Source organism: Macrobrachium rosenbergii, chromosome 50, assembly GCF_040412425.1.
Source record: "Macrobrachium rosenbergii isolate ZJJX-2024 chromosome 50, ASM4041242v1, whole genome shotgun sequence".
Lineage (NCBI taxonomy): Eukaryota > Metazoa > Arthropoda > Malacostraca > Decapoda > Palaemonidae > Macrobrachium > Macrobrachium rosenbergii.
In genome coordinates, this window is record NC_089790.1 from 13,099,786 (window position 1) to 13,113,073 (window position 13,288).

A 13,288-nucleotide genomic window follows, 5' to 3' on the forward strand; every position below is an offset into this window, starting at 1 on the left:
GTTGCAACAAAATCAACCAAGCCTTCAGTAGGCTACTTGATTCCCCGCTAATCTGAGGAAAACTAATTTTCGTTCCGAGCTTTTCCAAATTAAACCAAGGAGTTTGGTGTGCGTATGCAGTACACTTCGACAATTCAAAAAGGATTATTGCCAGGGCTTTGGGAGTTGTTCTGTGAGATTTGGCAAATTAATAGAATCATGCAAGTTGGTAACTCGATTAAATTTTACATATAAGAACAAAAATACTTGTGATAATCTCAGTTTCATAAGAATAAGTCTGGTGAATTCTGATGGCCCTCCCTTTCACAAATGAATGGAAGTAATTTTGTCATTAATGCTCTATCACACGACAGCGCAGAATTGCAATTACACATTTGACTTCGAAGTGAACTAAGGCTATCTGATTTAGTTTTCAGAATGCATGAAGTTTTTCTCAATTTTCAGTTACACACACACACACACATATATATATATATATATATATATATATATATACATATATATATATATATATATATATATATATATAAATTATATATATATATATATATATATATATATATATATATATACATATATATATATATATATATATATATATATATATATATATATATATATATATATATATATATATATATATATATATATATATAATACAACACACTGACTAAACTGTTGCACATTGAATATCAATTCTGGGAGCAAAAATGCACCTTGTGTGTTATTCGTAAAATACCACGTATCTTGCAATCTCAACGCAACTGAAAGTTACCCAAGTTCTCTCACACTATGACTAAATTTAGTCTAAGTTTTACAGCTGGCCAATGTAATAGCATTTACCGTTGAATGCACAGACACAATACCTCATTGTTCATTGTGTGCCAGCACGAGGCAAATTGATGATCTGCAACACTACCTTTCACCCCTCTAGTTCTTCAGTGATTACACACAAATTTTACCGCCTTTATTGGGAAATTTACAAAATGTCACTCTTCCGTCTGTTAATTACCATTTTTCAGTTTTTTGTCAGATTTACTGGTTTTGTGGGTTTTTTTTTCTATGGCGTATTCCTGTGAAATTTTGGGACGTCTTTTTACTTCTTGCCACCAAACTTTGCACATAGTACTTGACATTCCTTCTACTGACTGTTTCACAAGAGCGTAGACATGTATGATTTAAACTTTATTGCTATAATAATGATTGTTTTAAGTGGCCAGATAATAAAAGATGCCAGGAAACATTCATGTACAATGCCTTAGTCAGTTAAGTTGAATTGAAATGTACTGCAAGGTCATGAAGTATGCCCTCTTATGAAGACCCAATAATATTCCATGTTGTTAGCCTAAGAAGTTTTAGTAGCACAGTAGTGAGAAGTGCTCAAGGGATTTAAATGCTATTTCATCATTTCTTAATTTAGAAAATTCATCAAGAAATGATTTTGTTCATCAGTAGAGAATGATAAACAGAAGTGGATGACGCATTTTCTTTCCAAGTTCCAAATCCTTGAATTTTTAATACAACTCTAATTTCTTGAGTAAGGACAATTGTTTACTTTTGTTTTTCTTGATTTGAGGTGGTGATTTGCAAGAAAAAAAATCATCCATAACAAGATGGTTCCAATTTCATACACTCACTGGTCCCTGGAATACAGTGTTTTTTACTCTTTGTGTTCCTTTTATAAAGAATGTTAGAGACATTAGTCTTGTCAGATATCTTAGGTGTATTTCATTTGTGCTTAGAATCTGAGCTGCACTGTTTACTTTGCATTCTTTGTTTTCAGAAGGGGCGGTTGACGGACATGAGGCACCATGTGGCAGTTGCAACATTACTAACGCTGTCTGCTGTGCTCGGGGGAAATCTTCAGGAGACAGTGGGCCTGGTTGACCATTCCCAGACGTCTGCGGGGCACCTTGAGATAACTGCATCTTCATCATCGTCCAGTGAAGACGAGGACCTCCCGCTGGATGCTGCTGGTAATACCAGCTTGATTGGGAGGAAACCCCTTGATGACTTTCAGAATTTATCGCCTAACTCAGGAGGTGATGATTTATCTTCTAGTCAAGAGCTCAGTCACGCAAATCAAGATTTAAAGTTAGCTTCTAGTCTTGAGCCAACACCTTCACCAGCTGATGAATCAGCTAAGAGCACATTTGTTCAAGTATCTGCAACTGACCAGTTGGAATCTTCCAAGTCTCCAGTAAATGATGATAGGAGCAATATTTCCAGTAGGGTTAATCCTGGACCAGATGGGTCTCCCAATCTACCTCCATTTAAACCATCTCCCAGAGACCCGTACATACCATCCCAGGATGAAAATTCTGGGACCCATATTGTAAGCACAGTCAGTAATACATCTGTAACATCAACTCCGTTTATCAATGCATCACATGTTGATAGTGGATCAGCAACCAGCACTTTCACAGAGAGTGCTGTGACACTATCACCAGAAGAATTTAATAGCAACATATTAACAAGGTATGTATTTTTTCATTGCTTTTGTTGTATGAATATGATGACATGTATTAATCTTGTATTTTCAGCACAGAAATTCCTTCAGTAGCCCGAGTTTCTTCATATATACATCTGTGGTGGTTCCTCTGGTAGTTGCATTCATTCCCTAGTTTTCAAGTATATACTACTGTATAGTTAATTTACAGAAAGTATGCTATATTAATTGTCGTTTTCAGCTGTCTACCACTGTTCCAGTGTTTAAAAGACATTAATGTTGCATTACCCATTTTCTAATAAACTAGTGTTTATCATACTTTCATAGTGGTACAAGTAGAGATGTTGGACAGAAATATATATCTACAAAGAATCAACTACTGCATAGTTGTTGGCCAAATATGGTTTATTTTCAGGTGCAGTAAACTGTAGTAATATTCAAATATGATAAACTTCAGTAATATTACTTTTTTTTTACTTTAGAAACCATTATCAAACTGATGCATTTTTCTGCAGCAAGCTGACTTCTTCCTATAGAGGATGACACCAAAGGATGTTACACGTGAATTTTCCTCTGACTTTATTTTTTTCCTTCAGCCATCCTTGCATTTCCTTAGAGGAGTGGCTCCAAAAGATGTTATCTGTCCACTTCTAAGCAAATTATATTCAGTGACCTTGCCACCTTACAGAAACAACCAACTCAAATGCTTCATAGCTTTAATAATCAGGAAAATAATGTTATAGTGAAAATGCCATTGTCATTGGCAGTACAGTAAAGATACATAAACATTTTCTGATGTGAGTGGCTTCATTGCTATGTCTGGAACAGCTTCCTGATTATAGGCCTTAATCAATTCAACTGAAGTGTGTTAAAGGTTCCTTGGCAAGGTAAAGACCTTTTTGGCTTTTCCCATAAGAAAGTGTGCATATGAAGGATAAAAAAGATATGTGGTTGCCTGTCCCAAGGCCCTTACATTGAGGAAACCAATATAAGAGGAAAGTTTTGTCAATATTGATGTTGAAAGAATGGAAATAATTGATGTAGATCTCAGCTGTAGAGTAAATTTACAAATTAAGGTAGAATACAGTGTAAATTAAGTTTGGCTGTTTACTTTGCATGGATGGAGATGGCTTGAGCTCTTGAAACATGAATTTATTGCCAAATGTATAAACTTTAAAGAATATTGACAGAAAGAATGAGACAGGACGTGAGAGATGCTTCTGGGGTAAAGAGAGGTGAATCCCAAGAAAATGATGGATTTTTTAGAATGGAAAAATGGTAACAAGAAGGCACTTCGCATGTTGCAAGCATGTTTAAAGTGTTTATATCTTAAAAAGAACAGAATTATTAAATATCAATTGGTGTAATGCTAGTTACAGAATTAAAACTTATTTGGTGTGGCATTTTGCAAAGAACTCTATACAATATTTGATACCATGTTACAGCATAATTATCAAAATACAGTACAGAAACTAGCTTTTTGAACCACATACCCATTACATAGATCATTGTAAGTTTTGAGAATACAGCGGACTAGTTACCATACATCATTTTGCCTATACTGTACTGTACAGTATATGTTTTGGAACAAGTCGTCTGAGGCATTATAGTGCTTAACAGTTAATAATTTTACATTGTTGTAAGCCATGACTAATGGACAGTATTATTGATGAAATTATTCTTATTACAGGTTTAGCTTTGATGCCCTTCAGGCAACTCAGATAGCAGAACGATTGGGAATTGCAGGATCGGGAATAACCGAACTTGAGAGAGAGTTAGCATATGATGGATATGATTTTGAAGGGCCTGATGTATATGTTGACAGGCCCCATGCTCTACCTCTTCAAAGGAATGCCCGCAAAACTCCACAGAGGAAAAGGAATGCTGGTAAGTCCATCAGCCAGATTTAAAAGGTATTTCTATTGTGAGGAGTTATGCTGCATTAATTTCATGTTGCTAGGACCATGGTTAAAAGAATGTTATAGTTAAGAAGACGGCAATCTTTGTGAAATGACCTCTTTAAATAAGAGATTATAGAATATCAGAAAAGAAATTCTTGCTTGTCTCTGACTTTGTGCACCCTTGGAAATGTCTTTTCTGATAAGAATTCCTTGGAATACTCCCACTTGTATCACCAATGTATGCTAAAACCAGACTCATGACCAACCTCACTTCATTGATAGTCAACCTCCCAGTATTTGGAATTTTTTTTCTGGTAGATAATCTCATTTACACATATTTTTCCAAAAGGAATGCCCCAGTGTCACATTTGATTTCATTTCATGTGCTTCTGGCAAAATTTCTGACTGTGCAAATCTTCAGCTTTGCTATTATACAAGTGTCTAGTAGCAAATTTAGCTTGAAATCTCAGTTGCTACTAGTCTTTATTAATGATGTAATGGTTGACCAAGATATTAGACAGTACAATGTGCAAATGGTACTTGTTGCTATTTGCATCCCTCAACACAGGATTGAAGTGCAGGTCTCATATTATGCCCCCACTCCCAGATTTACTATGATTGTGTAACCCTGTACTTACTTATTTAAATATTTGACAATGCTTGGTATAAATTTCAGTAGTAATCTTTCTGTTTGGTAGCACATCAAATTGCATATTTAATGTTACAGGAAAGCTAGACATTGTTCTTAAAGGTTCCTTTATTAATAGAACAGGTGTTATAATGCCACATTCTTGAGGTATTTTGCATACTCTTCTTAGAATACTATTCTATTTTGTTTATGTTAGCATCATCAAAGGGTCTTGATATGCTGGGTAAAGTTGCTGAAAATGGTACCTTTTTGAACAGTGATGATCCTTATTTTGATCATTGTGAGAAAATACCCTGCTGGGCTATCTTCCTTGAGCTTTATGTCAATAAAAGAACTTCTGTTATCACCTCTACATCCTGCACCTGTAGAATTAGCATGCTATTCATTTTACTAGCATCGACAACTCTGTACCTTCAAGATGTTGTGATGTGACACTGCTTAGTACCACAGGCCTTTCATTCCCTTGACTGTAACTGTTGAATATTCTTTATGGCACTATTAATGCTCCTTTAATGTGTCTTCATTGGCACTATTAATGCTCCTTTAATGTGTCTTGATTCTTTTATTAGATTATTCATGCTATTTGTTGATGAAGAGATTTAATACTGATGTCAGTTGGAGTCTGAGACCAGAGAGAATTTCGGACATGTCATTTTGGGAGGAATTACAGCATTATAGACTATTAGAATCAGATGGCAGTCAGGGATTTCTTTGATTCAGATTCAAGTTTTTGCAGTGGTATTTTACGTTTTCCTTCAAGGGGATCTTTGTTATGTTTGGATTTAGTAAGCATTCAGACTTTAGAATTAAGACTCAGATGTTAGGATATCCTTTTGTAATGCCATATGAAATCTACCCTCAAAACAAGAACCTCTTCCTAAAATGACCAACATATTTGTGTGTAGCTGAAACTCACTTTTCGATGGGTCACCAAGGAACAGATCTTAGGACCATATCAGAAAAAATAAACACTTCAACTTGTCGTAATCATACCAACTTGACAGAATAATCAGGTTCTTTAAATGTCAAGATGAAGTACGAGTGGTTGGATGATCATCACTGTATCAAGAAGGAATGGCATTACTGCAAGAATAGCAGAGGTTTATGATTAACTGATCCAATATGGATGATTGGACAGATAAAGGTTGAGTTTATTTTGTCTTGAGTTACTCAGAAAAGGATTACCAGACAGATGTCTTAACAGGAGAAACAAGGGCAGTTAAATCATTTGTCTTATAGAGATTATTTAATTAAGATTTGCCTAGCATAACATTACTAGGAACATTGACACCAAAAATATTTTGTAATTGTTTAATTAGAATAATTAATGTGGAAAAGCACATTTAGACATGCACTGCATACTGTGAACCAGCTAATGAATCACAATTGAAAAGAAAAACCTAATACTGTAAAAGGCTATTTTTATATATAAATACAAAAGTGATGTTTGATACAATACATGAAAAAACCCTAAGGAAAATAAGACATGTTGCATATGACTAGAAAACCCTATAATGCTTATATTTTGCAGGCTGTGCGAGAGAAGCCTATGAGGTAAAGAAAAGAGAACCACATGAGTTCTACTCTAGACTCTTACCTTAAAGCTCCATGCAAATCTGCACAGTTCAAGATAAAACAACCTAGTTCTAAATGACCTTAAGCATTTGACAATCAAATGTCTAGTATAACCAATGGTATGGGCAGCCACTATAAAAGAGGCCCATTTTCATTGTTCATAAGGTGACCATGAGTAAAGTAATTGTGGTAAATATGGTGATGGCAAATTTTAATCTCCCATTTCCAAGAAAGCTGTTTTGAGTAGTTTTTTTCATTATTTTGGGACTTAATAAGTGGAAAATTCAAATACCAAGTACTATAAAATATTCAGAACGATCAAGTGAATCATGGTGTTCTAAATACAATATCCCAGATGTTTACATCCCACATGATCAGTATTCATAACCAGTTAGCGTACAAGTAAATGGAATTTTGGGTAAATTTGAAAGAATTTTTTTGCTTCTGTGAAAATTGTAAACAGACTTGCTTATTCATGCCTTGTTTGTAATAATGTAGTAAAGGACATTTTCAGTACCTGTGGTATTACATTTTTTTTTATTGTTTTAGTATAATTTATTATGGAGGATGAAAAATATAAAGATTAACAATCTGGAAATCCACAGAAGGTGAAGGAAAGCATGCAAAATTTTTAAAGCTGAAGAGGAAATGCGGTTAAGTCAAGGTTTCAGTGGAGAGTGCATCAGAAAAGGAAATAAACATCTTTATTCTAAAATTTACCATTTAATTCATGTAGCTAGTTACAGTCTTGGCTATGGAAACAAAAATCTGCTGAGAAAACAATAAGTTTCAAAACACTTTACCACTGGCAGTTTTTCTGATGAATATTGAAAACAATGCCATGATTGTGCACAACAAGGCTTTGTTTACACTTTATGTATGTAAAGAAAATGTATCTATTTTTCTTCTGTTCACAGAGAATTTAATTGGTTTCTGTTGATAACTTACTCATAGTCTTGTGAGTTAACCACAAAGAATTATATTGTAAGACATGGTCCCTAAATATACAACTTCTTTATTTCAGACTTTTCTCAAGCTACGAGAAGATTTTTCCTGGGTGACCCAGCTCTTTGCTATTCAGGATCATGCGAATTTTTTCTCTTTTGTTGGTTGAGTGGAGGTCTCATTGATGGTGGATGTGGAGGATTTCTTTTCGCTTGCTGCTCAAGACAAAACCAAAGAGGACAGAGAGGGCATGAAAGCTACAGAGATGACAGCTCAGGTCTCATCCCCGTTGATTATGGGCCTGTTAGGAATGATAATGGTAAGTGCATATTCAGTGCTACTCAAGAGGAATTTGATTACTTTTAAGAGTATTCCACTTTGATTCTCAGGTAATTTATTCCCTGGCTTTCATCAACAGAATTTTACAAGGGAATAATTTTTAAAACAAATTTCATGTTTCATAGATTTTTTGTAGTTAAGCCTGTTTGGGTTACTGAGAGGACAATTCTTTTCTTCCAAGGAATTGATAAGATAAACTGATAAGATACTTCTTAATTAGAATGCACACCCATTCCACTTCATCTTTCCTAGTTTGAAGCATTGGTTTCAGACTAATGTATCTTTGCCAAATCACAGGGGAGGGAAGGGCAATTTTTGTAAGCAAAGATTTGTATCTATGAACCAAACTTTTTTTGAAATTTGTGTTCTTATAAAGTATAAAATTCATGTTCATATAAAGTATAACATCTGTGTTATAAAGTATAAACACTTTACTGACTAGAGCTGATTATCTACTTAGATGAGAGAACAATTGAAGCAGAGAACTCTCCATCAAATACAACCATTATGTAAGAGTAGTGCTGTACCTATTCTTACATAATACTTAAAGAGTAACATTCACGGTTCATATCATGAATTAGTCATCGTTAGTATGTAAATGTGTCCTCAAAGAAAGCAGATCAAAGTTGCTTTAGTATTTTCCGTTCTAGAATGATAGGTAGGATGAAAGCTAGGTTGGGTAATACATTGTCAACCCTTTTGAGGATGCAAGATGCTATGGAGTTCAAGTTGTGATTTCACCACTGCTACTTGGTGAAGATGTGTACCAGAAGACAATACATTGGACAGAGTTAGTAGAAATTTTAATTTTAGTATGGTGTGTAGGATGAGAAGCAGGATCCAAGGATGCAAGCACATGTTCAAGCTGTGAGTTAGTCACTGATAGCTTGGGGAGCTAGCATTTGTGTTATGTTTGCCCATCCATTATAGTATCATTGGTAGAATGACAGTTAGGCTCCAAACACCCATCTAGAAGGCCATAAAGTACAGGTAATCTAAATGAGTTTGTAATTGGTGAGATGTCTGTTAATCTTCTTTTATGATATAGAGAGCTCACGACTGAAAATTACCACTACTTCTTGTCAAGGTGAATGATTAGCAGTAAAACTATCAAAAGCTATTACTGTACTGTACAATAACGCAGATAACTGTATTAGGCTCCAGAGTTAATAGAAGTGTTGTGGTCCCTAAAATAATTATCAGATACAAGTGACATTAGACATGTATGTTCTGAAAACTATTTGCTAACCAATAATAGTATATATATATTCCACTTGCCTTGGTTTTACCTGCACTTAATATCAAGTGGAATGGATAGAGGAGTCCTCTACTGTCTGCTTTAGGAATAATGTCGACATCAAATTTTACTAAATGTACACATTTTATCACAGTATTGTTGGATACATGGCAATGAAGGCAGTATTATTCAAATCAGTGCCATTACACTGTATTCTGATTAGTATTCATTAAATTTATATATTCTATCAAGACTTTGACCTGCAATATAAAAACTGTACCATAAAGGGACTGTGTAATATTAACGACAATTTATTTATTTCAGCTTGTGGTCTTAGCGCCAGTGATCGTTTGAGTGCACAAAGGAGAATTGTCGGAGGCACCGAAGCTGGTTTTGGCTCATTCCCTTGGCAGGTCAGGCAAAATCTTTTCTTCACTGAAACTTGTTCTTAAGAAAAATATATGAGGGTTCCTAGTTAACATGATAAATTTTAGTTAAAACACTGTATAGTGGAATTTATTAGTTTGTTACTACAGTACTGTATACAGTATTTATATTTTACTTGACAACTTCCATACCCAGCAAGACTGAAATACTTTGCAATTTACTGCATAAGTTTTTACAGAATTCCATTTTGAACATTTTAGTGGGGGTACCTAAAAACAGAAATATGAAATGAATAAAGTAATGTAAGTTATCTGAACTGGCTTTTGTTTTACAATGGTTCACAACTTAGATATATGAAACACACTGTATTAGCTTCCCCATTTCATATCAAATTAAACGAGAAGGAAAATATCAAAAGATTCAGTTGATGCGTGCGAGGTAGGATTACCAGTAGCTGAAGCTGCAAATAAAACAGGAATGATTAGATCAGTCAGTTTTTTTAATACTGAAAATTGTCTGTACACCTCATTTGTTTAAGCCTTACCAGCTAAGTTCAGAGATTGTCTTCATTCAGCAAGGATAGGTGAATTAAGTAGACAGTCACTAAATTCCAAAATATTGAATAACAACAGGGGAGGATTAGAGTAGCTTGTAATCTTGCATTCTCAAACTAAACTTGACAGGATAGAAAATTGTAGCGGTAGAGTGGATACATACTTCAACCACAGAGTAGCCTCAATAACATAGAATCTTCCAACTTAATATACAATATTATAATCCATGAGAAGTCAAGGGGAATCTTGGTTAGCAGCATGTAGGGTATACCTTAGATGTTACTTTCTTAGAACTGTTTGAGGATCAGAGATGAAGGAAAGATCAATAATAGTGGATGCACTAACATGACAATTTGGAACACTGTCATGTTGGATATCTAAGAATTTTTGCAGCTTATTAAAAAGAGAAACCTAATTGTTTGACATAGATTTAGCAATTTGAAATACTTTATGCAAATTCACCAATGTGTGAATAACCAAAACCCTCAAAATGCTAATTGAATTCATGATTTGAATTAAATTTTCATTATAAATGTAGCTAAGATTTGGATGTGAGAGTTTGCAGAGAAACAGACGAAAACTGTATCTTGGAAGTATTGAACTTAGGCTATGGTATACTGTAAGATTAGGGGTTAGATGTGAGGAAAGAGAAAACAAAGATGCGAGGGCAAATTGAAGAGGAAGCTTGGTGGTGAAAGAGAAAGATATACAGAGATGGGAACTAATGATGCATTATTAGAATCAGATACAGAAGACATACAAAACACTAAAAATAGAATACTGAAAAGGTAATAATATTAAGAAAACAAAATATTTTCAACATGAGCCTATTTATTTTACATACCCTTTTGTGTATGCAAATCCCAGATGCTCCAGCTGTGGATGGATGTGTTCTGGTTCCTTAGGTCCACTGGAGGCAAACTGAAGTCTCAGTATGCTTTCTGAACCAGCTACATGGACAAAGGCATAGGGAAGAGGATGCTGTCATAAGTAGGGGGTTCACACTGGAAAAAAAATATCTTTTTTTGAACAAATACTTTTACATAGCCTGAATAGCTGTCTAGATGGGAAGTCCCCTAGAGCTATTGACCTGTAAAGATAGTATGGCACCCAAAAAGTCATGAAATAGACAGGAGCCTTGTTAGTTAAGTGATGGGTCGTACTCTGGGACTGATAAAAAAAATGAACATCCATCCAACAATTAATACCACAGAAATTTATGCAGTTAGGAAGGAAAGATGAATTATGAGGATCAGTATGATATATGTTTCACATACTCCACCTTCTTAAGAACTAATGAAATTTTACCTGCTTCTACCACAGGACCAATGGAGAACACAATAAATGATTTTTGGAATAAATTGCTTTAAAATATATTCCAGAAATAACCATGTGACATGGAATTAACATCATGGGTTTCTTGAACAATAAGGAGGTTGATAATGATATAACATAATTAGTCACCTTCACCTGGGAGGTTAGTCTTCAGAAATATCATAATAAGCCCTAGTTGATAAAACTAAACAATGATTACTATATACAGTCAACCTCCGCTTATTTGCGGTTCAGCATTTATGGCATCACCTATTCGGGGATATTTCTGTGGATCGTATCTCCTAATTATTTGCTGAAAATTCGCCTAGTCATGGATTTTTTCGTATTATTTTCGTGACTAAATGATTTAGGATGATAGTTTAAGGTGTATTTGGTGTTTGAACTATTAAAATAGGCAGTTATACGCATTTAGAGGGGGTCTCAAGTATTTGCTGATTTTCAGTATTCTCAGGTAGTTGTGGTCCCTATCCCCTGTGAATATTGGAGGTCGACTGTAAAAACATTTGCCTTCCAGTTACTCCCTCACAGCTCTTCTAGATAAAGGTCTTCCTTAGTCCCTGCTTGGTATGTTAAAGGCATATAGATAAGGATAAAAACTTAGGACTGAGAGGAAATGATCTGTTTCGTTAACAAAATCTAACATGACTAGAATGCATGGATCTCACTTACTTAGCATGTTGAGGTAAAGGCCAGTGAAAAGCCTTGTCTTCTAAAGGAGAAAGCTTGATTTAAAGGCTCAAAAGATGGCTCCATCAGGTTCTTAGGAATTATAGAAGGATTCAAAGACAGGGTTTAACAGATCAAAGAGGAACTTCACTCACAAAGTGTTGATACATCTTACAACTGGGAGAGCCATGGTAGCTGAGTGGTATTGTCATTGACTTTCCACTACATTGGGTCCTGTTCAGTTCCCGCTCTCAAGTTCTCAACAGATCTTCATTCATACACAATCTTACTGTCTCTTTGAGCTAGGAGTGGAAGGTTTTGGGGCTGAACAGGTCTAACTGCTAAGTTATCAGTAGCTATTGCCTTGCTCTCCAAGGTCTTACATAAACACTGATCATGTATGTATGTTTGGTCATCAAGACATTGTTAAAGTGCAATGGTCTCTCCCATGCCACTGCTCTCATTTGTGATCTTTAAAACCAAAATCTATAGCAGATCCTGAATACTTGGGCTAAGGCAAAACAATAGCCCTTAATGGCTGACACAGATACCTTCCCTGAGGAGAGTGGAAAAAAATAAGCGACCTGTGATATACAGGCTTTGAATGGACCAGTGTCTTTTCTGCTGCACTAGTAGCAGAAAAGTCACTGGACCTCTTCCAAAGGTTTCTGACGACCTTTGCTGGCTCTGCTGCAAATCATTTACTGTAAGGTTCACTTGACTAACTGTACGCATATAAGTAAGTTAAGAAGTCTAAATTTTGATGGAACTGCCCGAAACCTAAAAATACAGATCTTCCAGGCACAGTATACATAAGCTAAAAAGTCTCCTAATTGGAGCAGCAGACCAAGACCAGCATTTCCATTCAAAAAAGCCTGAGGACGATGATGGGTTTTAACCCAAGGGGCTTTGGTAACTTTAATTAAACAACTGTAAAACCTTTGGAGGTAACCATTGTTTCCTTGACTGCACACTTTTCAAGTACCAACCTCACAGCATACCGACGTTGAGAGTAACAAAAATTTACAGGAAACTCTATCACGAGTATACGGATGACCTAGGTCACACCCTGGGACGTCACTACCTATAGTATGAGGAGCCTTTCCATATTTCTTAAATGTGCCGTTCAGTGACCTATCTATGGATTCAAATTTTCTGGAGATGAGCTCTGGCTGGATACTGAGCCATGGCTGACTGTACCTCTTGTGGCCACCAAAGGACAACTTAAGAGGTTGATGTTCTCCTCAGCAT

At 35.4% G+C, this 13,288-nt stretch overlaps 1 protein-coding gene and 1 long non-coding RNA gene across 5 annotated transcripts in view; one reads left to right on the forward strand and one right to left on the reverse strand.

Annotated features, from left to right (window-relative positions):
• The window catches only part of LOC136832629 (uncharacterized), a 128,442-nt gene that overhangs the window by 94,700 nt on the left and 20,454 nt on the right, over positions 1 to 13,288 (forward strand). For all 3 annotated transcript variants that reach the window (XM_067093882.1, XM_067093883.1, XM_067093881.1), the window contains 4 exons: positions 1,784 to 2,478; positions 4,140 to 4,336; positions 7,599 to 7,838; positions 9,420 to 9,508. In XM_067093882.1, coding sequence (XP_066949983.1) covers positions 1,784 to 2,478; positions 4,140 to 4,336; positions 7,599 to 7,838; positions 9,420 to 9,508 — 1,221 coding nt within the window. The remainder of the gene's footprint in view (positions 1 to 1,783; positions 2,479 to 4,139; positions 4,337 to 7,598; positions 7,839 to 9,419; positions 9,509 to 13,288) is intronic.
• Positions 6,297 to 13,288, reverse strand: part of LOC136832632 (uncharacterized) — a 49,619-nt gene continuing 42,627 nt past the window's right edge. Inside the window, exons 4-5 of one of the 2 annotated variants that reach the window (XR_010851270.1) lie at positions 10,881 to 11,040; positions 6,297 to 7,820 (exon numbers count right to left, since the gene is read on the reverse strand). This is a non-coding gene — a long non-coding RNA (uncharacterized lncRNA). Of the gene's footprint in view, positions 7,821 to 9,583; positions 9,943 to 10,880; positions 11,041 to 13,288 lie in introns of those variants that run through there. The other variant, XR_010851269.1, reaches the window with a different exon arrangement.